This window comes from Lepidothrix coronata, unplaced genomic scaffold, assembly GCF_001604755.1.
Source record: "Lepidothrix coronata isolate B3197 unplaced genomic scaffold, Lepidothrix_coronata-1.0 Scaffold152, whole genome shotgun sequence".
Classification (NCBI taxonomy): domain Eukaryota; kingdom Metazoa; phylum Chordata; class Aves; order Passeriformes; family Pipridae; genus Lepidothrix; species Lepidothrix coronata.
In genome coordinates, this window is record NW_016690332.1 from 1,745,077 (window position 1) to 1,772,009 (window position 26,933).

At 44.7% G+C, this 26,933-nt stretch overlaps 1 protein-coding gene across 1 annotated transcript in view; it reads right to left on the reverse strand.

The window, feature by feature from the left end:
* Positions 1 to 17,484: 17,484 nt before the first annotated feature.
* Positions 17,485 to 26,933, reverse strand: part of IRF4 (interferon regulatory factor 4) — a 14,730-nt gene continuing 5,281 nt past the window's right edge. Inside the window, exons 6-9 of the mRNA XM_017828764.1 lie at positions 26,158 to 26,265; positions 24,467 to 24,820; positions 20,464 to 20,576; positions 17,485 to 18,498 (exon numbers count right to left, since the gene is read on the reverse strand). Of these exons, the coding sequence (XP_017684253.1) occupies positions 18,355 to 18,498; positions 20,464 to 20,576; positions 24,467 to 24,820; positions 26,158 to 26,265 (719 nt within the window). The 3' untranslated portion in view covers positions 17,485 to 18,354. The remainder of the gene's footprint in view (positions 18,499 to 20,463; positions 20,577 to 24,466; positions 24,821 to 26,157; positions 26,266 to 26,933) is intronic.

Below are 26,933 nucleotides of genomic sequence, written 5' to 3' on the forward strand. Positions count from 1 at the left end.
CCCTTAATTTCAGGAAACCTCATTTTTCATTTGTAAAACACTTTCATTCAGAAAAAAAGGAGGTGAGGGGAGAAGAAAAGCAGAGTGCTGCTTCTTCCCAACCATAGCAATTACACCTGCACAGCAGCTTTCAGTCTTTGAAAAATGTAAAAATGGGGCACAAGAAAATCCAGCAGTTGCCTCATGCTTCCTAATTATGGTTGCTTGTAATGGTAGGCAAAAATATCCCAGGTTGGAGTCTGCTGCAGTATGTTTTCTCTGCCTGGAAATTTTAAGTGGTTGCTGATCATTTAGCTGGAAGAAAATATGCTCTTTACCCCCACTTCCATGCTTCAAGAAGCTCAGTGACCTTTTCCTCATGTCCTCAGGCTTTGGAGAAATGACTTGAAATGTGGCAGGATTTTGGCTGGTGTGTCAGGAATGTGCCACTTGCCTGTGGAAAACCTCCATCCAAATTTTGCCAAGTTATAAGCCTCTGAAGAGATAAATCATCTTGCTCACAAGCATTCACTAAAGCTGGACAGCTAAAAAAAGTCCTCCCTAGCTTTTATTCCAGACTCAAGTCTCCCTGGGAGTCCCTTGAGGTCTGCACCTGAGCTCCCCTGCATGAAACTTAAGTGTTGCAGCTCTGGGGAGGATGGGTCTTGGGTTCTCATCCAGGAGGAAGGTCCCACCACTGCAAGCCCAGATGGTGCTGGCGGCATCAGCCTGAGCTACTGCTGCCAGAGCAGAAGGAGCTGGAGGAGAGAGCAGACATGGCTTGGGATGAGATGAGGGATGAAGGATGGAGGGAGAAATTTTGCCTTAGAGCTGGTTGTGATTGGAAAGGGAAGCAGTGAAGGAGCAAGGGCCTGGAGCACGTCAGGACATACTGGATGAGGACTAATCAGAAGTATGGCAACTTGGAGTACTTCTAGGAGCCGTAGCAGCAGGCTGCAGCCAAAAAGGGTCCAATAAAATGGAACTCCGTCTCTTTGCATAAGTTTGCTCTCCCTTCCCTTTCTGTCTCCTCAGGCTAAGGGAACTACATACTCAGGCACACAAACACTGCACAGACAAGTCAAATGCTGATATTCTTTAACTTTGGCCTATGTGGCCTTCATAATTTTCTCCTCTGTGTCAATAGTACTGTAAGTGAACTGCAAAATAAGAATAAAACCCGAAGCAAATAAGCAATCTGAAACTTCTGTGATAAAGAGACTTCCTATGAAAGTTCAAGGCAAGGCATTTTCATCAACAGGCTTTGTAAATAACTGGGCTTGTAAATGATGAGTGGTTTTGTAAATAAAATGTTGACTTCCTGACAAGCCAAATACCTACCACTTTAGACAGAACCACAGTGGGGACCAGCATCTCTGAATCACAGGCCAAGAGGCCTCTCTAAATTCTGAGACCTATGCCAAAACCATCCCTTATCTCTACTCTTTTTTCCAAGCCTGCTAGAGAAACACTTTCATTCTTCAACTCCTTTAGCCTCCTTTTGCACCCACAGAGGTACCTACCTCAGTGAGATAAGATGATGAGTAATCACTCTTGTCCAGAATTCTGGCATTTTTCTTCTTAATTTGGATAATGGATGCAATTGCTCATGAAAATAGCTTATTGGGGTTTGGGGTTGATTGATTTTACTTTTGATAGGTCTGTTTTCATCACCTGGTCTTCTCCGTGGGCTCATCTCTCCAAGGCATGGTGGAGAAACCTCCCTCTTAAGGTGGTGAAGGGATGCAAGGGAGCTTACATCAGTTCCCAGCTTAGCTGCCAGTTTTCCCTCATGATCCTTAGCAAGTCCATTCAAAAGCAACTTTTGAGGTAACCATCAGCCTACACCTGCCTCTCACTGCTGCCACACAACCACCAGGCACCATCCCAGCATCATTCCAGCCAGCACCTTGGAATCCATGGGAAAGTCACAGGTAAATTGACACCACAAGCTCCCCACCAACACATCTCTATGTTGAGACCTCAACTGTCAATGCAGAGCTGGAAAAGCATCCTGCTGGACCTGCCTGCAGCTATTTGTGTGCCTGATTCTTCATTTTTCAGATGCCTGTGAGTGTAGACAGTCAAGGAGCAGCATTAAGGCCAGTTCCTGGAAATGTTCCCTTCACCACCAGCTAGGACAGCACTACCCCGGCAAGGACAATATCTGAGACTGTGCATTCACAATGGGGAGTTATGGGGCCTTCCTGGGGCTGGGCACCTGGAGGGCTGATTACAGCAGCCCTAAGTACCTGGGAAGATGCACGTCTGGTGCTTAAGACTGCAAAGAGGTCCATGGCGTGGTTTCCAGGTCTCCTAGGCATATGAATCCATTCAAAAAATGCTGTCCATGTGCTAAGTTTTTTATTTTTTTTACTTACCAAAACCTTCTTATTTTTATTATCAACCCTTTCATTGTATAGTTTTTTTCAAAGGCTGGGGTAGAGGAGGGATCTAGTTAGTAATGCTTCCATTCTCCTGCCACTTGCCCCATTGATTTAGACAGGAAGCTTCTGAGGACAAGTAATGTCCCTTATTAGATGCTACTGCAGCTGACAACCTCATTTTGGTTTGGTGTCTAGGCAGTAAAGCAGAGGAGAGCATTAGTAAAAATTGAGCACCCAAATGCCTGAAAATTCTTGTTTGATGGTCACAGGAGCTGCAATCAGAGTTTTTCAAGGGTTTGTGTTGGGTTTGGGTTTTTTTGAGCCTGTTTTGTTTTTGATTCCAGCATGAAGATGACCTGATTTGTGTGTGTCTGTCTGCATATGTGTACCCTGCTTCTATTAATCAAAGCAGGAAACTTCAGACAGGATGTACTGCTTTTTCAGAAGTTGCTCTGTTACTGCTGGAAAAAAGAAAGATCAGGTCTATTGTTTAAAGTGACCAGTATGAAAAGATGTCCCTTGCTTTTAAATTCCCTAATTCTGAGTAGGGCAGACTCAGTGTTTAAAAAGAGACATTTCTATTTATCTCTTCTTATAACCATGTGAGCCAAAGACATGTCTATGTGAATCTTTTCTAGGAAAATACCTCAGACTGCTTCAGTGATCTCTCTTCTGCTGTTATGAATCTCTGCTTATGTTGCCATAGCTTTGTAAAAATGCCAAGAGAGAAAGAAACTGGCCCCCCATTTATGTGTTTTCTGAATTGCTGTCATAAACAGAGGCCTTGATTCATCAGTTTGGGAATCCTTGAAGTAAAAGCAGGACCAACTTACATCATCATGTCATATGCTGGGAAAGGGCAACAGGAATGCTGCAGCTCCTTGAGACATTAGGTTGATGGGTCAGGGGATCTTCTGAGTTTCAGACAAACTGAAAGCAGCCTATTGCCACCTCCAGCATCAAGGTGCCTGAAGGTAAGGTCAAACCACTATTGCTCTCTTTCCTTCCCTTTGAGCACAGGTTTCGAGGTAACATGCTTCTTGGAGACGGCATTGGGCACTTCCCTTCAAAAGACTGGAGGAATAATGCAAGTGTTCTGCACTGTCCTGCATTGCAGGGAAACAAACCACTTAGTTTTGCAGCTTGGCTATGTTTCTTTAAAAATAAATGAGGAAAAAAATAAAAGAAAGAAGAAAAACAGCAACAGGAAGGAAAACACTAAAGAAAATGCTCTTGGTCTATCCCTGGGGAAAAAGAAGAGCCCCAGTTTCATTTAAGGTGACATTAGCCCCACACAGCCCCTAACAGCTATCTGGTGGATGACGTCTGCTCCCTGACACAACCCCTGCAGAGGGAACTCCCACATCCAACAGCAAACCAGCAGCTCCAGCTTGGCCAGCAGCACTCAGTTGTCCCTGCACTCCCCCCCCCACACACGCTTCTGAGCTGCGATTCATACAGTAACTGCTAAAGTAAAATCAGGAGAAATGGGTACTATATATAAAAGAGCTGGAGTAAAGGCAAGTGGCACCTCAATTCTGCTTCTGAGTAAGTCTTCTGTTTTTAGAAGAAGCCAAGCACTGCACACACAGCCCCTGAGCCGACTCAGCCCTGCTGTGCAGACCAACCCTGGCCTCCTGCAGGGCTGATAGGAGCCCCAGCTTGCAAGGCACAAGTTTTCCTCCAGCCCCTGCCTCATCGCCCAGAAACACACTGCAGCTTAATCACGCAGGACCAACCCTTGCTCCTGGGGAGGCATACCCTCTGCTGGGCTTCCCTCTGGACACCTACAAGGCACAGCCCTGGAGAACCAGGCAGCAGGGATACTGCCAGTGGACCAAGAGCCAAACCTCAAAATCTGCTCTTGGCAGGGATAAAGGGGTGTCCTCTGCACCAGTGAGCCTCTTCTCCATTGAGTTAAAGCCTGCCTTGCTCGGCCCCGGCTGCCACCTCGAGGGACAGAGGTGTCTGGGCATCACAATGTCTCTGCTGACTCAACTGCACCTGTGCCTGGCACAGGTGTCCACACCAGAGCAGGCAGGTGACTGGGGAGACTGGACTGGGCCAGGACCCACCCTCAATTTCAAATTTCCGTACTGGTGCGATGTACTTTTGAATGGTGTCTCTTCAATTTTATTTTATTTTTTTTAATTTTGTTTTATTTTTTCTTGTTTGTTGGAGGCTATTTTCCCCAAGAAAAATCTTAATGAAATTTTGCTTTCCTCCCATCCCTCACTGAATTAAAAAAAAAAAAACACAAACAAACAAACAAAAGCCCAAACCCCAAATGTCACAAAACCCACTGCTTCTTCTGCAAAACGGAATTTTTATTGTCCAGCAGCCCCAGCTTATTGACAGACGGAGGCAAAGCAGACAGACCTGTGACGGCAGTAGGGAAAGAAAAAAGCAAACAAGAATGAAAAAACACAAACATTCCCACTCGGGATGCAGCTCAATTCCCAAGGTGCTGTTGCGGTGAGCATGGCTCGGGCTGCAGAGCCGTGAGGTGAGTGTGGGGCCAAGGACTTACGCATCACTCAGGACAACAGTTTTCCACATTCCGTTGGGCCAGAGAGGGGTTTAACACGGGGTAGGGCCATGCAAATCCCAGGGAGCTTGTTTTCCTGTTTGTCAAAGCCAACCAGCACAGGCAGTAACAAGGTAGCTGCTGAAAAAAATGAACACTAGGAAGCCACCTTGCCTGCCTCCTCAGCCAGTGCTGCTGAATTAGAAGGAGGCAGAAGCAGTGAGAATAAAAGAGCAGTGAAGCTGGAGGGAAAGCAGAGCGGGAGGTAACCCCATTCAAAATGGGTAAGAGAAAACAACAAATTAAAAAAAAAATCACTAGTGTGAAGTTCCTGATGCCAACCACAGAACAAAGGAAACTGCCCTTTTATGTAAGTAAATGTGGTCAAGTAAATGCTGTCTCTGTGGCTGCCTAACAAGAGCTATAAGGGTTTTATCTAGAGGTGAAGCATCCTGGTCCCTCCCAGCAGTGCCCAGCTCATGCAATCCCCGTTACTGAGCAGCAGGAGCTGACCTTCCCAGGCTCAAATGGAAATGGAAACCATTTCAGACAACCAAAACATTGAATACCATCAGCTGTGGGCATGGTTTGAGAACACGGGACTTCAGAGCCCTGGAAGAGCTGGAGCTATCCAGTACAGCCATGTGCATCACATGGCCATGCTCTTGTTAACTTTGCTTTGGGAACATCCTTGGGTTATGATGTTGGGGGCGGGGGATGGGTAATATCCTCAATAGATTTGGACACTCATTTAGTGGTATTAAGGCATCTCTAATCTCACAGGAGACTCTCTTCCTCTCCTCTCACTGTTTTCCCAGGGATGTCCCTGTGGCTGGTGCTAGAGAATGTTGAAGGACACACAGGCTTTGTCTTCCCAGACACCCAGCATGGCCAGGATGGTTGTGCTCTACATTATGCCAGCAAGTGTATGCTAGTGCTTTATGCATTGTCATGTGCTATAGTGATACCAGTTCTTGACTGCATTCATTATATTCACCCTGCCACCTTATCCTAGTCCTTGTAGTGTGGCACCATGAAGAGCTCCCAGCTGGACCTCTTGGTTCATGGCGCTCTGTGATAGAGAAATGCCCACTCACTGTGCTAAAGAGCCGGTAGTCTAATTTGACCTGAGACAAGACAAAAAAAATCACCAAAACCAGCATGGGAAGATCAGGATGGGCAGAGGGGAAGCCAGAGGTACTGCCAGTTCAAGCCTGAGCTTTCCCAGATTTACACCACTCTGTACATATTTGAAATGACAGAGGTGAGTCCAGAGCATATCCCCTCTGTTTAAATTGCCAAAATACATTAGCTGGTGTTGGAGGGGACAAATCTACATATTTATTTTATTTTTGCTGTTATGAATTTGAGGAGAAGTAAGACCTATTAGAAGGCTGAGCCTGACCTACACCCAGGAGTTTGGTACCGGTCAGGGGTGGCAGATTTCAGACTAGAATGAGAGCCGTAAGTAGGAGTACAGTGCTGCAAAGGAATCCCTGCTCCAGTGCGAGAGGTGTCACATACTTTTCAGTTTGTGCCTTATCGAATACAGCCAAATTTTTGTGCTGAGAAGCACCTGCCTCCTCCTCTGCACATATGTACTCAGCTCTCTGCAGATTCAGCCCCAACTGCCCTATGTGCTGCTTCCCAGAGCCCCAAGGGATGAGGGACCTGCTACCCACTATTTTCTGTACCCTTGCTGCTGCAGGTAGTGATGAGGAAGGCTCACCCTCCTCTCCATTGCCTCTTGCTGTCACATAACCCCATGCATCAGCCAACCATGCTCTTGCCAAACCAAAGGTACCAGCCAGGATTCCTCCAGGCTTATGAAGGAGGCGGCCAGCGCTTCCAGAAGAGAATCTTGCCAGGAATCCAAAACACATCTGTGATGGGCAAGAGCTGCCATCCCTGCTTACTGCCACCCTCCCACAAGGGGTGGGTAGAGCCCAGGAACTGGCCCTCTCTGGGCTGCACCTTAGATCTGTCTCTCTCTCAAGATGCTGACTGAAAGATTACACCAGTGAAAGGTTGGAATTAATTACTTATTGGCAATTTTGTTTTAAAATGAATTTCAATAAAGAAGTATTTTCTCTTTATGCAAAGTCATCTTTCAGAAGGGAATTAACATTCTATAACCTGTCCCATAGGATGAAGCACCCAAAACAAGTACAGGTGGCCTTTTTATGAGGGAATAATGAGGGAAAGATGAACACAGGCAGAGAAAGAGGAAGGTGCTATTAGACACTTCTGGGTTACCATGCCTACTACAGCCATCAGACAGAATCTGATTCACTTCTGGAAACAACTCTGGTCCAACACCGCAGCCAGACTGCTGAGCCCATGGCCGCAACGTGGGCCTACAACTGGTGCAAGTATGAAGTGAATCAGCCACGCCATGGGCAGACTTTTTCTAGGTACAAGACTCCAGCTGACAGCAGGCGGTGGGAGTCCGACTGCCACAGAGAGAGAGAGCGAAAGCAGCTCAGCACTCCCAGCAGACAAACCACCATCTCCAGCCTGCTTGATGCAAAGTGATATTTTTTTTTCTGTTTCACCCGCAGTGACTTTGAGTACCTGCCACTCACACAAAAGGGCGCTTTGCAGGCAAGCTCAGGGTGCTGCCTGTGTGTCGCGGCAATTCAAAATCGTTCCCATGGAGGCCCCTCATCTATTCTTGTAAAGGAACGAATTCAAGTAAATTCTGACTCTATATTCCCACCTTTGCTTGACAAACAGAACAGGGAAATGCCATTAACACGCAAGCCTTCCTCAAACCACCTTGTTTTTGCTAGTCACTCACTGCCAGTCACAATGGAAACAACACCACTTCCTCCCACATGCTGTCAGTGCCTAGACTGCAGCTATTCGCTTTTAATTGAATTAGGCAGCCCATTGCTTTTTTGTTATCCTATACAAAGCAGCCATGTTCTGCAAACACCTTGCCGGAGTGACTAAATCAGACAGTGAGATAATTATTTCCACCGCATCAGTTACTTCGGTTCTGAATTGGCCATCAAAACACAGGCAGATGTCCTCAGCAGTTAGGTAACATCACAGAACCACTCCCAAATTACTGAAGTCATCTCTGGTTTTTAAAAAACCAGACTTTACTGTTCGGAGTGACATCTCAGCCCAAAAAGTCAGTGGAATCAATTTCGGACCTCTATCCCAGCCCTGCCCTACTCCAGCTTGTTAGGCTGTGTTTCACCAACACCTCAGTTTCCACTCAAATGATACTTATTCTGTTGTTGTAACTGCTGTCATTAACACAATTGAATACAGCTCACAATATTCCTTAGAGAGAAAAGAAAACCTTTGCTTTAATCATCGGCATAAGAAGTGATAAATGGCACATTTGCTTTGTGTACTTATCTTAAAACTCACCTGCTTCCAGTACATTTAAAAGCAAATCTAAATGACTTCTCACAAATAAGTACAGGATTGTTTCAGGGGTGGATGGATGGCCTTGGGAAGTCCTTACTCTGGACCTACCCTAGACCTTTATCTGCTCCTTATCAAACCTCACCAGATGTTTCCCACACACACTGGGGACAGGTTAACTGCCCGCTTGCCAGGCAGAAGACCTTGCCCCATGTTTGTACAGGACCCAAAACACAGGGGCTGTGAGCTTGAAGAGGTTTTACAGGCATTGCCATCAGCATGAATCCTTCTCATCAGGTAGATGATTTTTGCCTGGTACATTTAACCTCTCCCCTCCACCCATGGGATAGAGGAGAGGAGCAGTGGTTCCCCCAGACCAGCTCCAGAATGACTGCAAGGGGCTCACAGGAAGATGGAGACACCGGATGTGCACTGCATGCTCCTGGAAAGGGAAGGACCATTTCTACTGGACTGTCTGGTCCAGAGTAATCCCATGCATTCTGGGCAGCTGTGCTTCCCTGCATCCATGCAGCTCACAGCAATGCCTTCTGCTTGGAGCATGGTCATGGTATTGCCAATCAAAAGAGCTGGACTTTGCAGAAAAGAAGTGTTGACTAGCAATGGCAGCTGGTACTTTTGCATCGTTGGCAACAAAATTAATGGTTAATTGAACAATTCACTACTTTAAATCACCCTTCTTGGTCCATTAAACCCTTGGCAGTCATGACAAGATTCCCTGGTGGACTGCACAGGAATTGCTGTCTTTGTTCCAAAAGTAATACTCTTCACTTTCTACCTCCAAACATGAAGCTGGAGATGGCTGGGCCAGAGCAGGAGCATGTGGGCGTCTGTGGGGAGATGCTTACCTGAAGCCAAGGAAGCTTTGCTTGACTTTGTTGAGGAACTGAGGAAATATTCAACATCCCACTTTCACTAAGGCTTCACCGCATCAGGACCACTTGTTAACTTTCACACCTCTTAAAACATTCTTCAGGCTATGCTCTGCTCCTTATCTGATCTCTGGCCTCTCAGTTCCTTCTCTATGGTCACCTTCGTCTCTCCCCCAGCATCATCTTCTTGTCTCTCCACCCGGCCTTGCCGTGACCTTGGCTGTATCATTGGCTGTGGCTTTGCTGCTTTTTTCAGCCTTCCCTTGTCTCTCTGCACAAAGTTCCTTCAGGACCACTCCAACAGCTTTGAGTCTCTTGATTTTCTCTGTAGCACTGAGTTCATTCTGGCTCACTCTATTCCAGCTCATGAAGTGCTTTTTCCCATTCTCTAAGTATGGATGAAAACCTCCTGGCAAGGCCCTCCAATAACCCTTTCCTCCAGCTCCTCTAGACCTAGACACACACGCAACATTGATTCCTCTAAACACAACTAGGTCCTTACTTCTGACCATCACCATCCTCCATTCTCTTCCTCTTTCCTGACCTCCTTTACTCCTGCTTGCCAAAGCACCAGTGGCTGCAACATCCCTCTTGCTGTGCCTTCTGCTCCTTTTCTCCCTCCAAGCTCTTCTTCAAGCATTCTCCCCTATTCCAAGCACAACTCCCTACATTGTATTCCTCAAACCCTTCCTCGCCCTTCACTTAGCAGCCCCACTATCACCTTCCTTCATGGCCAATGCTCCACTGCTGCCCCTTGGGGAGCTCTTTCACCGCCTTTCACTCCCTGTTCCCTCCCCCACCCTCCCCTGGGATGGTTGCCAGGTGTGCTCCTGGCCCATTCCCTTGTGGTATCCCTCTCTCAACTCTCACAGAGTTCTTCCAGACCCTATCACAAGTCCTATTCCCCCAACCCCATAACTGACTTTCCCTGTGCAGCCACAAGCATCAGCTCATACCTGTCCACCTCTTTTTCCAGTCAATTTTAACTTCTCTTCCTTTTTTTTTTTTTTAGGGTGTGTGGGGGAGAGCTGCCTTTATGCGTTATTTTTTTTATTTTTTTTCATGCCTTTCCTGCTCCCCAAGTCTGCACGTGCTGCCTTATTTCTGAGAAATAGCTGACTTCTCCTCCTGGTCAAAACCCACTTCTCCACCCCAGACCCTAACCCTTCCCTTGTGAAAGGCAAAGCTAATTCACCTTAGTAACACGTACTAAATGGCCCCAATGATCACCAGCTATACCTGGCAATTGAACTGTCCTCAACCTACTGTCCTCCTCCACACCTGCTCCTTGCATCCACTGGGATCCGTGCCTGCAGCCACCCTCCTCCACCTCTTCCCTCCAAAGATGGAGAGCTTTCCAGGGGAAGACACAGTTTGACTGGAATGATAAAGAGCAGTGCTGATAATCCTTGCATCCATCCAGACTAATTTCAGTACTAGCCCATCCACAGGGGTGTGCCAGAGGGGCTGGAAGGAGAGGCTGCACATGAGCACTCACGTTCCCCTGCCCAAAGGCTGGCAGCCAGGGGAAGGGGTTGTTGGTGCCAAGAGCTACAGACTTCATCCTGGGAACATCAAGCATGTGGAAGGAGGAAAAATGGGCTTATTGAGCCCTTGGAGCGTGTGGCTTGTTTTCCATAAGACCTTGCAGGTAAGATGGAGTTTTGGAGCAGCAGAATTAGCTGGCCATGTCCTACAATGCAGTCTCTGGGGTTTAATTAGGTACAAGACATCGATGGACACTCCTGCCCAGGAGGAGTCTAAAAAATTAAGTGCCTAATATGTGTTGAGAGCCTGCAGCATATGCAGATTTGCACTTGATCTTTCTGCATCTCCTCTCCCCCACCCAATATTTTCATAAAACTTCTAGTGAATCATTAGCATCTCACTCACATGGGAATGGACCTTGACAGTTGTGTAAAACATCATTAAAGAGAAGTGAGGGTGGCTTGCTAGCTGCACACACACACTCTGTATGCAAAACCTTCATACATTAGTTAATGGTTCTGGCTTTGTTACAAATTTTTCAAAGGAAAAAGTAATCAACCTTCATAATAAAAAAATGAAGCCGTGTCAAATAACCTTGCCAAATAAAACCACCTAGCAGGCTGCAGGATGGTAAGCAGTATGGTAAATCACGCTTCAACTTCCTGCATTAATCTTCTCTGTATGTCCCTGAGTGCTGAAGCACCCCCCACTACTGCCTTCCAGAAATGAACTCACTCATTTCCAGAAAACGCCACACTGTCCCCTCCCTGTGGCAGAGACCCCAGATGCCAGGGGTGCCTTTGGCTTTTCTATGGGCACAGGTGCCCCCACGGCACAGGTCTAGACCACGAGACACGGGTCAGATCCCTGGAGAATGGCAGCACATGGATATGCGTGCTGGGGAGCCAGGACAGGCTGGTCGTGTTTGGCAGCTGTGTCACCTCTGTAGTGGATGGTGGAGGTTCGGCAGGGTCTCTCAGCAGACGCCAACCTATCACAGCTCCAGGCCGATCTCAAACTTCCTTTTTGTGGTTTATGTCGCCTCGATTTATTCATTTCCTTGTAAATTACAGATAGACATCGATGCTTGCTATATTTAGACAGTGTCTGTAACTGTGTGGGGATTGTAGGTAAGCCATTTTATTTGTAAAGTGATGGTTTTAAAGGAAAGTGAGACTTCAGAGTCACCCTTCAGTCTGGGGCTGTCTGCAGGTACGGGTGACCTGCATCCACACCCAGTGACAACAGGCAAACTCACTCCCCAGCCCACGGTCCCTGGGACACAGACAGCTCCCAGCTCTTCCACCTTCCTGCCACCACCACCAAAAAGGCTTGTCTGGCTCTCTCCCAGCAGCTGCACAAAGTTCAACAACCATGCAGACTAATTAGTTTAAATAATAAAATTTTTAATATGGTGCAATTAAAACTTCCAGGATTCAGTTATATCAAGGGTGGGAGAAGCTCTGGAAGAAAAAGTTGTATTTGGTTTAAAAAGAAAAAAAAAAAGAATTTGCACTCTTCCCATACAAACATCTGTCATTTATTTCACCATTTCCTTTTGGAAAGTCCATGTCTGGCAATGGTACATAGGATGGTCATCCATGTTAAAAACCACACAGCAGCCACTTCTCTGGATGAAGGGTCACCAAACAGTTTGGGAAAAGATGAGGTAAAGGGTGAGGACAGCAAGAACTCTTCAGACCCAGTCTGGGTTTTTTAGCTGTGTTGTGAAAACCCCCTTGCTCTAAACAGCTCTGACCTTTCCGATTTCTTGGAGATTGACGTCTCTACAGTAGATACATGATGAGGTCATTCACCCTGTTTTCAAAGTCTTCCTCTCTCACTACTCCTTGCATGGGTTTTTAGTGTGGGAGGGGACAGTCATGAAGAGGGCTAAACCTCTTGATCATGTGTGAAAAAAGGAAATGAAAATGAGCTATTGGAGATGAAACAAGACCTGACCCATAACTTCAGTTTCCGAGGATATAAAAGTCATGAAACCCAGAAGTTTGAAAGGAAAAAAGTAGGACATCTAGCTCGAAAAGCAATTTTATATGAGGTTAGATGCTCTGTGCTAGAAATTGGAAATCCTCAGCCTTTGTTTTTATGAGAGAATTATGAATGGCTGTGACAGGAGTGTGAGAAACAATTGATTCAATCACCTCTTTGAGAAAAAGTATGTGGTGGCTCAGACTGAGAGAAGCTGCACACCAGCTTCCTATGGGAAAGCCTAGCATAAATGATTGCCATGATTATATTTTGCTGGGCAGTTCATGGTTTTGAGGGTGAGAATCACAACTGGCAAGATGCAAGGACATCCTACTCACAATTATAGGAATTATGGTGTTGTCTAGAGACTGACCTTCGAAGGTCATGCCCCATCATGCTTGACACTGTGTAAATAGTAAGAGGCACTATCTGCCTTTAGATCTTGTGGTCAATGTAGAGGAAAACTGAGAGAGGACCCAAGAGAGAGCCAAAAGGTGGCTAGACCAACAACAAGGTATTTAGCAATGCACATTACTAGGTAGGTGTAACCACCAGGAAAAAAGGAAATTTCTTCATGGCCATGTGCCAAGGCCAGTGCTTATATTATCTCAGGAAGAGAAGACATAAGACTATATGAGATAAACAGTCCCTGATATATGAGTAGGACCTACCCATGAACAGAGACAGGCTAACGTATTTTGAAGACAAACAGCAGAAGTGCTTGAACCTGAAAGTGTCTGACGACTGCCTGTGATGTGCTGGCCATCCCCAGCTGAGAGAGAGAACTGAAGAAATCAGGGCTTCCCTCTAGCTGCGTGATCCAGATTTAAACATCGGCTTTTTACAAAGAAAGTTAGAAGGAGAAAGATGAACAACACGATGAGGATGCAATGAAATATGCTTCATGCACATGGTGATGTACACATTGCACTAGCACTGATAGAGCTGAAAGAGCTTGGAAAGCATATTTCAGGGAAGATGCAAGTATCTGCTCTAACCTCACCAGGTTCATGTGGACATTCACCGAACTTCGTCTGGTAGTTTTGTTAATACTACACAGACATCATTTCTGCTTGGCCAGGAAAGGGATTAAAAGCTGAGATGAGCAGACAAGACAACCAGAGTCTGTAAGTTTTTGGATTTCAGACATTTCTAGAGCAAGAATTCAGAAGCTGGTCTTCAAGCCAAAACAGAGTGAGCCCAAGGGTCAAAGATGAAAACACTTCCCAGGTATATGGAGGGCACACATTAGCTGTAGTTTATGAAGTCACCTGAATCTGTCTGTTCTCTTAGCTTAAAAGACAATTTTTTTTTCATAATTCATGATCTGTCTTTTGAGGGGAGCAGGAAACGATAGCTGAAGCCTGGGAGACTGATTTGAGAGTGGTGCCCAGCACACAGTCCCAGGTTTGGCCTCGGCTGGCAGCACTGTAAACTGGAGTGGCAGAGGCTGCCAGCTGCCTGCAGAGACATGCATGGCAGCCATGCTGTGTGGAAACAATAAAAATGCATTTGCAAAACGAAGTCCTGTGTTTCATTGCCACTGTTTACCAGGGCATGAAGCTACTCCTGTCTAAGAGCTGAAAACCTGGGCTAGGCTCTACCCATTCTTGACAATTGGTTTTTTGTGGAACATCACCCTATGCAGAGCCACTCAGACATCAGCTTTCCAGTCAGTTTGCCAGTGCCAACTGCAAAAACAAATCCAAGCACAGAACCAAGGCGTTTGGCCTCTTTTTCAGTTTCCACTTGAGCACAGGCAAATGCTTTTTCCTCTTGCCAATTGCCAAAAGGGCAATGACAACCCATCCAATCAGCGTGTTCATAAGTTATTCAATGTCTATAGTTCAAAGAGCCTTATTCTGAGACACCTAAGTTAGCTCGTCCTTGACTGTCATTTCAGCACAGTCAAGGCACTGAGCATTCTGCAGACATTTGGTCAGTTAGTTCCTAGAGCTCAGCAGTGGTTGTGGGTTGCAGTGGATGTAACCACTCTGTTGAGATGCAAACAGTATGTTCTTACCTGACTACACACTTGAAAGTTAAGTGCTTGAATGAGCTACACACCAGCTACCTCCTATCTATCCTGAGTCACAGGGACCTGTCAACTTCTCTTCAGAGCAGACCAAACTCACAAGCACTCAATTACAAATAAATAACTCTTAGCCTCCTACTAGTCAGATCAGAGTTCAGATAAAAACCACTGTGGCAATCTTTAACATCTTGCCATCCAGGTTCATCTAAATTTGAGATACAGTTTAGCCTGGGAAAAGAGATATGATGTTTTCAAACTACTGGGCTTTATTGGTGAGTACTCTTTCTCTTTCTCTCTGCCCTCCCCTCCCCCTTATCCCTTCTGTACAAGTATACACAGACAGTGATCTAAGAGTTTGCAAGAGAAAATGCTTTACATTTTCCTGAAAGCCCTCTGCTGAAGGTGGTGTTTCCCCGCCTCCATGCTGCTGACAAATGCTGATGTAAACACCGTGCATATGCCTGTCTAAAAGGCCACAGGGTTTTTCACGTGAATCCTGTGTTTTTTCCACAAACCCCATTACGTTGTATTTCAGCTTAAAATATAACTCCTTGTTTCTGATTAACCCACAAGGCTTATACAGTCTACAGCAGCAGGAAGAACTACTCAGCAGAACCAAATTTTGAATATAGGTGCTTCTCTGGCATATAAAAAACCCTTTCAACAAACAATTGTAACTATGGCCGTATTAAAATCAGAAAAACCAATACTGACACAAATATCGTTTGAAAAAAAAAAACCAAACTGTTATGCCTTTGGTGTTGACAGGAGTAAAACATGTCATTTACAATGCCACCGAAATCATAACAGGAAGGAAGTAGACCTCAGAAACTATAAACAGAATTTAACAGAGGTAGGAAGTACTTCAAATGCTTTCACATAGTGACTGTAAAAAAGATACTAAACAGAGAAAATGTTTCCAGGTTTTCTTCTTGTTTGCTTTTTCTTTCCTCCCCACTTTAGGTATCTGTAGTTATTTTGAACAGCAAGAAATGGTGACAAAAGTAAATGCAGCTTTAAAGTCCCCACGTGCAAAATAATTTATGGTACAAATCAACAGCTTGATTTTCCTTCCACTCTTCCCTCGGCACCATCCCTCCAAGAGAAATATCTCAATCTCTTTGCTCAGTTAAAATAAGCCTTTCACCTGCATCTCTCTGCGTTCAAACTATGCAAGTTGTGTTTGGCCAGAACTTAGATGGTGCTCTTCTCCTTCCCTCTTCACAGCTACTGGCTTAAAATTATGCTACTTCAAGGAAAATAGTTAAAAGCTCATTCCAAAGCAAAAAATAATAATGCGCCTTGATAGTCAATAGGGGTCTCCACAAAAAGAGAAAATGGCCCCCACCCTCCATTTTCACACACTTCACAAATCTCATAACTGTATTTCACACCCTGCTTGCTCTGTAAGTTCCTGCACACAAGGACCCCTCTCAGGACACTGATTTCCAGTAAAGAGCAGCTTCCTGGTGAATTCTCTCCTGTTCAAAACTTTACCATTTTAGTTCACTGTATCATCCTCCTTTTCACCCTTTCCTACCCTTACTCACTTGAAAGCACTCCGGAAATTATAGCAACCAGCAACAACCACCTCCAGCTGCCAGTCCAGCAAATAGCAGTCAGACGTCCCTACATGCTGGGCTGGGCAGGGGGGCACCAGTTTGGTCCCCAGCCCCAGAGGTCCTGGAGGGGCAGGGGCAGAACATTCAGGTACGTGGCAGCCCTGGCTAGAGGGCTCTGCTGCATTGTCCATGGGCCTAGAGACCAACAGCCGAAGGGTAACCTACCTATTTTCCCTTTTTTTACTACCTGTGGCTAATATCGCAGACATTTCTGTAAGCAAAAATACTTACCTTTTGACCTTTCTCTGCACTTTTGGCTTAGAACAGAGTTCCCCATAGACAGCCAGCAGCGCTGCCCAGGTTCGTAGTGCAGAACCACGCACGTTATATCTGTCCCACTACTGAAAACAACACATACAAATCGAGTTGGTAGGGAAATAGAACTTTATTCTAAGACATGAGCTGAAGCAATGAGCATATGAAGCAATGACCACTAGAAAAAAATTGAAAAAAACACATCAAATATTTGTATTGTACCAGTTAAATTTGAACACAAAAGTCCCTTTCTGTAAAATGTATGCACAGGACAAAAGCATATGCGAAGCTCTGAAGGTCTCCTAGAGCATTGCTTTTGATGTCTAATAAAGAGGTCTCCCCTATGGAAATCCTTAAGCCAGGAAAAAACCCTTCAAGTAACAAAGTTGAAATGATCTGTTGATTCTGCTTGGCACTGTGGAGAAGGAGGGGGATAATATATCCCAGAAGAGTATGCATCTTTAAGATGTATAAATTCAATGTCCCTAGAACACAAGTCTGCTGCCAGATCAAGTACCATTTTTTCTTCCTCATTTAGGAAGTCAAGTGAAGTATGTCTGTTAAGCATAAGGGGATCACGTTCTGGATTTAAAGCTGCAAAGATTACACGGTCTGCTCGCCAATAAGGAAATGTCATTGACACACATACCCAACAGATCTCTTCTCTTTGTCTTTATAATGGCATCCTATCACTAAAGGCTGAAAATTGCATCAAATTCTACAAATGCTGAAGTAAGTGTTTCCTTGACTGTCTTAATACAGGAGGCCAAATGCTGCTCTCCTTGAGCTCTCCCTTCACAGTCATTTCAGTACCACTGGAAAAAAGCTGCAAGTGCACACAAAGAGCAGAGGTGGCTCTGTGTAAGTCAGAGGCAGTGGTTATTTTAACCTGGCTCATGCATGTGACATCAAAAAGGGGTAGCTGGACCATTTCTGTGCTATTTGCAAGGTCTGCCAACTTCATTTTAATGCATATATACATAAATATACATATGTATAATGCATAGTAGCTTTCAATTATAAGAAAAATGTAATTTATTCTTAAACCTGCTCTTTGGGACTCTAGTATTTTAGTGGTTAATCCACTAAATTCACAGGTAATATGAGTTGAACGGTCACTTTTCTTAACACAGTACCATAAATGCATCACCTCAGAAATTGTTATCATGGAGGCCAATCCAAGAAAAACAATGGCAACAAAAAAATTCATTGTCAGGACAAATGTCAGTCAGGCATTAAAAAAATATGTCTCTGAAGAATTGCATTGTTTTCAAAAAATACACTGAAATATTCTATACAAGAATATAGGCATCACACTTACGAATCTAAATTTATAACCACTAACATGTATTAGCTATTCTCAATAAACACCTACATTTACTACCCATCTACAGTAGGTACAGTTTCAAATTGGGAACACCACAAATTTATGTACTTTCCCTGAGATCAGTAATCCAAAATAAATAGCCCTGTAAAGGTAACAGTGTAAACTCTGGATTGAAGTCTTCGGTAAGTATCAATCCACAAAATCCAAGAAGAACATTAAGCAAACGTAAACAGCAATCATTTTGTCAGTTTTGAATTATTCTCAGCAACAGTGGAACTCTATGTGAGACGTAGCATCCAAATGTCGAAGACACGTCATTTTTATTGTACAATATAGTTGTCCTAGTTCACTTTCCTATCACTGAACCCCTGAACATATCCAGCTGTGATGTGGATCTCCAAATCGTGACCCAGATCTGCTCCTCCACTCTGCACAATCTTTACAGTGCCTTTAAAGACACTCTTTCTGAGGATCTTATTCTTGAATAGAGGAATGGCGAATAGATCTGTGATAATCCTCTGGACTAGTCACAAGTTCTGGTAAATCATAGCCTCTCAGCAGATGTCCACTGTTTTGTTGAGCAAAGTAATACAGCTGCCTGGCAAACATTGGTTCAACCTTAAGAACAGACAAAATGTTAATCAGACATGTGACAAAACCTCATGCTCCTCATCTTGATTATTTACGGTAGTTTTAAGTTGAAAACAAGGCCGGACAAAACAGTTCTGCTTACCAGAATGGGAAAACTATTTCAGTGGTCTCACTAATCTCTATTTTAAGATAGGTCTTGCCTAGCCTAGCCCAGCTCTGCTGCCGAGTGCCTTACTACCTGCACACACTTCCTTACCTCCACAGCCTTCATTTAGATGGGCATGTACCAGTGACACAGATGATGCATAAAAAATTGCAGTCCCTTAGCCAGCCCCAGGGTGTGAGTGGTGCCCACAAGACACACATGTCCATGGCCCCCTGAGGTGTTTAAATACATATGCAATATGTCAAAAGTCTTGTCTGCATTGGAAAGTACTTTGAGGACTTAACTTGAAACGCTGGAGCCCTCAGGTAGCCTGAGATACATGGTCAAATGACTGTTTGAAATTAGACTTCAACCTAACACCAAGATTTCTCTTGTTTCTCTTCATTCAAGCTCTGATGAGGAATCTGCTCAACCATCAAGTGGGATTTGTATGATTTAACACTGCCTTCACTTGTGTCTCTTCAGAAATCACCATTCCCCCTCAGGGCTTTGGGCTCTGACTGCAAATACTTAAGCTGTACACTGAGAACTAATACCTGAAGCTCTCCTTACTCTCAGGGGGCAGACAGGCTGGATGACACTTCTCCACAACCCTCTTCTGCTGGTCAGCCAGTCCTTCCACATTAAGAATGGGCACCATTTGGAAAGAAAACTATGCCATAGGGGAGATGGAAAGTCAGCAGGGCAGGTGAGCTAGACAGCTCCCATGACATATTTGGTGGGATGGTGGAGCCCCATGAGCCCACAGGCCAGGACAGTCTAAGAGGTTGAGCAGGCTGAGCAATTGGTAAGGGGGAAGCAGAGTTCTAGAAAGAGCAGGAGACAGAGGCTCATAGAGAAGATGCCAGGACAGGAGATGGCTAAGAGGGTTGGTGAGAGGAAGGAGGGGTGGAAAGCTGGAAAGCCAAAATAGGAATGGAAAAGAGTTTAGGGAGAATCAGGGAGGGAGCAGCTATCTCTAACCAGCCATTGCACAGGTCAGGATGGAATTTGTGAGCTTCCCAACTTCTACCCCAGAGAACTGCTAGGCAGCAGTGTGGCACCATGAAAGCCATGCAGCTAAGGGAAGGCCACAGCTTATGATAAAAGTCTGACTATTGAAGGGGCTACTACATTGTCCCCCTTCTGCTGCTACTGAAGAGGCTTTCGAAAAAATTAAGAGAGACACTGGTTTTCTCCCCAAGGATGCAATAAGATAAGCCTTGCCACTACTGTGTGCATTATCACCTCTCTTGTGGTTTTATGGGCCGATACAGCCAATTCAGAAAGTACCTGGTCTCAGTCTCCGTCATCACCCTCTCTCAGAGAGCATCCCGAAACACTAGCTTTGAGTGTGTGTGAACTGTGGTCAGTCAGCCCATGAGCTTGCCAGCTACCTGAACCTTGAAGCTGCACAGGCTGCATCTCATTAAGGGCTGAGGTCCCTGAGATGCAGACTGGGATTCTGGAGCACCTTCAGGTGCAGTGGATGAAAAAGCACCACGTCCTGCACTGGCCAGGCAGTGCACCGAGCTGCGCAACTGGTCTGGTGATGACAACACAGCCCATCAGTTCCAGGGTGCATTTCAGCTTTAGGTATTGATGGGATTTGCAACAGATCACAAATGACACACTCTACAGAGAGGGAAAATGAGGTGTTCTGCCCTACTGAGGGCTACTGGTCAGTCCTTGGCAGATCTGGGGATTAAACCTTGCTGTGGATGGTGCCAGATTTTCAAGAATTTATTACCTCCCTCAAAACATACATGAGGTTCAAAAGCCTGACTGGCAGAATCATATCCTTGAAGAAGTATGTTTCTTTTAGGTAAGGCAGAAATCCTACTTACATGGGCTGTAATTAGTTTCCTCTGCCTCTGTGGATCTGGAAATTCCTCCCCAAAGCAAAGAGCGACCTGGTATCTCGGCAGTGGACGTCCATGGTGAGCAAAGGCTTGTAGCTCTGGAAAGAGAGAAAGTACTGTGTTGTGGAATAATCATGGAAGGCAGGCAAGCACCATTCAGCTGCTCGTTCACTCCTGCCCCAGGCATGGGGGAGAAAAACAGAACGGCAAAAGTAAAAAAAATTGTGCCTTGAGATAAAGACAGTTTAATGGGTAAAAAGAAGAATAAGAAAAAAAAGACAAAACAAAGAAAAATGGGTGATGGAAAAAGCAGTTGCTCACAACCAGCAGACCAATGCTCAGCCATTCCCCAAGCAACAACAACCTCTGGCAAATTCCCCCATGCCCTGTTTTACTGCAGAAAACAAGGTGATATGGTATGGAATATCCTTCAACTTGGGTCAGCTATCCCGGCTGTGACCCTTCCCAGACTCTTGTCCACTCCAGACTGTGTGCTGTGACGGCAGAGTGAGAAATAGAGAAAACCTTGACATTGCACTTGCGCTGTTCAACACTAGCTACAACATCCCTGTGCTATCAGCACTGTTTTGGTCACAAATCCAACCCATAACACCGCATGGACCTCTATGAAGAAACCAATATAAGCTTGTAAGACAGGCTTTGTGAATGACCCTTGGAACACAACGGGAAAAGATAAAGTAACTTCAGGGGAGGACGAGAGAGGTCAGGAAAACAACAAGAAGTAAAAAGAAGACTGATTTTAGAGACTTTCCCACAGATCAGGGGGATCTAGTTACAACACCGTAATTTTTCTGTTTTTTTGGTCTCACAATTAATTTCATATGCACAAACCTTCCAGTTAGTACTTCTATTGGACCTCAACAGCAGAACCCCTGGAGCAGTAGCTGGGAATCATTCAAGTAGACACCCAACAGCAGGACTGAAACCAATGGCTTAGTAGAGCCAGAGACTCAAAGTACTGCCAGGCATGAAATTCAGGCACAGCTAGACAGTCACAGAGCCACTGCCACCACTGTGTCTACTGGAGGACACGGAGGTAACAAAAGGTAACAACTGTATTTAAGCCATGTACCGAGCCAGCAAAAGAGCCTGTGTCTTCTTGATCCTCCACTCTCTTCAGTAACTCATAACCTTGTGCAAAGGGAAATGGTCAAATTATATTATTATTCCAATAGTCAGTGACCCCTATGAAAGACAGTGGGGGAGGCCTTTATAAGGTACTTGCACTCAGAAGAAAATCACCAATGTTGTGGACCAAACATTGTGTTTTAGACGCTGCATTTCCATCCACTAAAGAGAAAATTCCATCTAAAGTAATATCCTTGCTAAACTCTGTGTTAAATGCTGTACTTCTAGATAGCTGACTGGTAAAGATTTCGTTTTAATTTATAACCCTCATCATGCTTTATGGGAAAAGTTGAAATTAATATTAAACCAAATGTATTATAAAGAAGCACCCTCCCTGCTACAGAGGGAAGGGAGAGTCTTTGAACTTAACATGACAAACGCATCTTTTCCCAAAATACACCCCTGCCATTTCTACTTTAATTGTGAGCTTTTCAGGACAAGGGTGTGAATTCAGTGGCTACCATAATAGCACCCCAACCATGGCTTGGACTCCTGGTGTTATTAGTAGGGTCAGTTATACGAGTAAAACAATGGACAGCTCACTTGAAACATGGAATAAAGCATAGTTTTCCCCAAAGTCTCCCCAAAAGTCCTATGAAAGTCCCCCAAAGTGCTATGAACTTTTTGGGGGTATGCCAAGAGAGAAGAGCTATTTTCCCTGGGACCCTGCTTCCCTCTGTACTGCCACAGGACAGAGAACGAAGATCCACCCAAGGCCAGTCCAACCACACTGCTAATAGGGAATTTCTTTCACCTTCCTGTTTCCTGTTTCACTTGGCCTCAGCAACTCTCCAAATCCTGAATACCTGTGGGAGTGACCACAGCATGGACCTGGAGAAGAAAGCCCTTTCTTTCCCACCACCAGGATAATCATGGCTTGAGGTCATCTCCACACTTCTCTAAAATTCTCCACTCACTCACTCTGTCTCCCTTTCCAGGCCCAAGTGCATCCTCCAACACCAAAGGGCTCCCCATGTGACTCCCCAAACCTTTCCTATCTCCTGATATTTCAGCTCCATCCGCCTCTCCTTCTGCCAAGCCAACCCTTCTCTGGCTGCCACCCTCACACTCCAAGTTCTCTTCCTCTGTCCTCCTACTCTCCAAGCAGCCCAATTTCTGAATCTATGATGCATTTATCTCTGTCCCCAGAGATCATTCCCCTGGTTTCTCATTTTAGCTTTCTCAGCAGTAGAGGCTTCTCAACTCAGCTCCAGTGCAGCTTGCATCATGGGGTCCAGCTCCTCAATGGTTTCCTAACAGCTGCAGTCCATAGCAGTTCTGCATCTGTCCCTTTCTCTGCTGTTCAAGATTCTCTCTTCTGGCAGAGATCTCCTGCCTCTCTTCTCAAGGGAAATCCAGCTTCCTAAGGTGGGGGAATCCCTAAGCTTACTTGCAGTCTGGGACCTCAGCACATTCAATTAACATGCAGATGTGATACACCCATGGCAAGTCACTTACAAACCCATCCGAGCATCATCGCATGCAAAAACTCACTTTGCACACACCACAGACTGTAACTTCAACCACACGCTTGGGTTTGCACAGCCACTGGTGCATAAGTAATTTAGGAGGGGTGAAAAATAACTATTGTTTGAGCTTCTCTCTGGGGTTAGGTGTCTAAAAAGAGATGTCCTGTCAACCGTTTGGAAGAACCCAGAGTACATCTAAAAAACCACCTGAAGAAAAGGGAAAGGGATTTCCAAAACCATCATCGGGGCAGAATTATACATCTTTAAATTAGCATGTGATTGAAGCCCAAGCCAATACCCTGACCTCAAATTCCCCTTTCTAACTGTCAATTCTCACATTCATATAAGATTTCTCTCTTTAAATGCATTTTCTCTTGATGGTTTTTCTAGGACCATGCATCAACTCTGGAATATAAAGTATGCTAAAGTTGCTAGTTTAGGTTTAGTTTGTTGTGTTTTTTTTTTTAATTTTGCAAGGCATTATTCCCCTTAGAGTGTCATGCCGGTGCTGATGCTCCGTTCTAGTAAGGAAACACACCAAATCACAGGCACACAATTCACCTCTAAGTGATGCCAGAAATGTCAAAAAAGGGCCAATGTGTATTCCTACTGCCTAAGCTGTCCTCTGGGACAATTACCATCTCCCACCAGTTTCTCTGGGTGGACAGCTCTCCTCTCTAACTGCTCAGGTGTGCTGGGAAGCAGAGTTGAGGCTTTGCCCCTTTGTGGACTAGAAGGAAAAGGCACTGTCCTAAAGCATACCCTTCCCCCCTCTGTACTGCCCTGTTCAAAACCAGACATTTCCACAGAGCTCTGGCAAGGTAATGCATCTCCTTGCTCAGTATATTAGGCAATCCCAAAATTTCAGAGCTTCTGAAATCCTTTTTACCTCCAAGATATCTTTTAAACACTGGCACAGACTGAAAAGAAGGCTTTCTACTGAAATTTGTATGCCCTGAGCAAGACCTCGCTCCGAGTCAAGTTGAGAGCAGTGCAAGTGCAGATTACAGACCTATCCAGGACTTAGACTAGCAGATCCAAGATCAGGATCCACTTGGCTATGTCACTCAATCTAAGGAAAGACTATTTTGTTAGGTTCCTCCTTATGCTTCTTATAGAAATGTGGGAATTAGGTGTCACCAGCTGAGCATCAGTTCACTCCTGCTGGTCTGTTCAGGGGCACTGAATGTGCACACAGTGCAGAAATTAACAAGACTATTCAGAATTCAACCCCCCCTTGACTGCACTTGCCCAGAAGAATTAAGGGGTAATTCATAAGGTAGCATGAAAAGAGCACTCCCGTAAAGCTGATGTGAACAGCGACCAGGTGACATCTCCAGAAACAATATCAAAGCCATAGTGGGAATTACCTGCTAAAAACTGCTGAGTATCAAAGAGCTTGCATGTTTGGTCCCGCTCCAGCTTGTTGGGTCGGTCACTGCAGAGTGCCAGAGGCCCATCCCAGTAGATCCTGCTTTGGCAAAGTCTCTTAGCGTAGAGGCCATCAGGTGCCATCCACAGTATTACTCCTCGTTCCAGGTGGTTCAGTAGTTTTTCTATGTTCTTCCTCTGGCCATTATCCTCTGGATAAGGGAAGATAACTTGGTCCAGGCTGCTGACCTCATAACTTTGGTCATGGGATATCCTACAACCTTCAGGACTAGAAGTTGTCACCTCCTTTACCAGTATTTCACGGTAATATAAGCAGATGTGGAGTCGGCAGTCTACAAGGAGAAACAAACAAACAAACAAACAAACAAGAATTACTGAGGTACATTAGGATGGATGTTTTATGCTTCAGATCTGTACTAAGGCCCAGAGACAAGTTTGCATGAGATTTCTGAGCCTGGTGGTCAGCACCACCCAGAAGTTCACATTAACAAAAAAAAAATATAAAGAATATAAATACTGAAACTTGTTGTGCATGATAGCATTAATGCTCTCTCGTATTAAAAGGGCTACTGACATGTGGGAATTTGGTAGGAACTAAAATCCCACAAACTTCACATTTCCGTTTAAAAGGAAAAAACTGCACACAAAAAGTTGATGTTTGTCACATTTTCCAAGTTCACAATTAAACCCACCAGCTCAGTACACTTCCTCAGATTTAATAAGGAAGTAGCTATATTTCCTCCCAGATTTTGCATAAAAGAGGCTTCTGCACAGGGGACCTGCAAACTTGCACTCAGCTGCCTGAAGAGACTGCTGGCTCCAGCTCCAGCAGGGCTGTACCCAAAATCCCCAGCCTTACTTTCAAATGCCCATTTGTTCAACTTGGCTGACTCCTAAGAATTCACATAGCACTGAATATATATATATATATATATACATATATACATATATACATATATATATATATAAACATATATATATATATATATACACGTGTGTGTGTGTGTACAATGTATTTTATATATACACACAAACACACACATATATATATACATTCAGGTGAACAATCCTGCTCAAGAAACCTGCCAAGCACCACATTACAGGTTTATCCATTATTCCCACACCTTTTTCCCAGAGTTATTATCCCAGTTCCCCAGCATCTGGACATCTGCAAATCTGGCTGAAAATACTTCCCTTTTATTTCCTGAATATCTTTTTTTTCCACCTGCAATAATGAAGCAGAACAAAGCCAGATGGCAACAGCAGGAGCACAATCAAGTACCCATTTTTGTAACACAAATTTTTGTGGGGGCTCCTCTCAGATGAAAAACTGAGTCTTAAGTCACTGACCCCCCAAAATTTCCAAACGCCCCTGGGAAGGCCTGATTTGGTGTCTCACCAAAGCAACCCAGCATTAATATTGTGAGCCAGTGAAGCGCTTCCATTAATTTGAACAACCTCTACCCCTTGGAGCTGGGGTTAGAGGTGCTTAAGTACCCTGGAAAACAGAGGCTTATCACCATACACCAAATTCATCAATTAAAGAAGTTTCTTTCTTTTTTTTTCCTTCTTTTTTCCTTTCATCAGAAAGGAGAGATGGTTCCTAGACAAGTCAAGCTGAAAGTCGCTTGTCAAGTTCCCCAGGAAGCCTGGGGGTTACAGACCTTACCTGACAGGGCGAGGGCTTCACCAGACCTTATGCTTGGCTCAATCGGGATGCCAGGAGTCTGGGACTCAGGAGGAGCACAAGCATAAAAGGTTCCTGTCACCTGACAACCTGTTTTCACAAACAAAAGTCAGTGACAGTGGCCTAAATCCTGAAAGAAAAGCTAGGGCAGAGGTCACAGCAATGCAAAAGTGAGTTTTTCTGGGCCCCAACAGGAACTCTCTCTCCTTCCCCTTCTTCTGAAAAAGGTCCTATTTCCCAATTTTTCCAGGTATGCCAACTCTACCAATCACTCCAGATGTTACTTGGACTGTGTTTGTATTTGGGTCTGCATGAAATATTCCCTTAGCATTTCAGCATTGCCTCTAGTCCTTTTCCTTACCTAACATGTTATTCTATTAGAGAAATAGTTTATATTGTTAACTAGACTACAGTGCTCTTAAAAGTCACCTGTATAAAACAATCCATTTTGTATAAGGAATTTTACTAGGGATGGGTATAACAATAAAGCTGGGATTAACACTGTTTAAATGTAGATAAAGAAAAACGTGCAGCAGAAGATTATTGGGGTTTTATTACCAGGACTCCCATCAGATGTTCTAATAGATGCCTTTCTGTAAGTGCATTATAACATGGGCAAGTGATGTTTTTCCTTGTTTCATTATGTCAATAAAAGTCTCTGGAGGATGATGCAAGTGAATTGCAGACAAGTGCCCTTGTCTATCTTTCCCAGTGGCAGAACCCAGCACCATCAGGAGCTGAAGCGATTTGGATAAGAA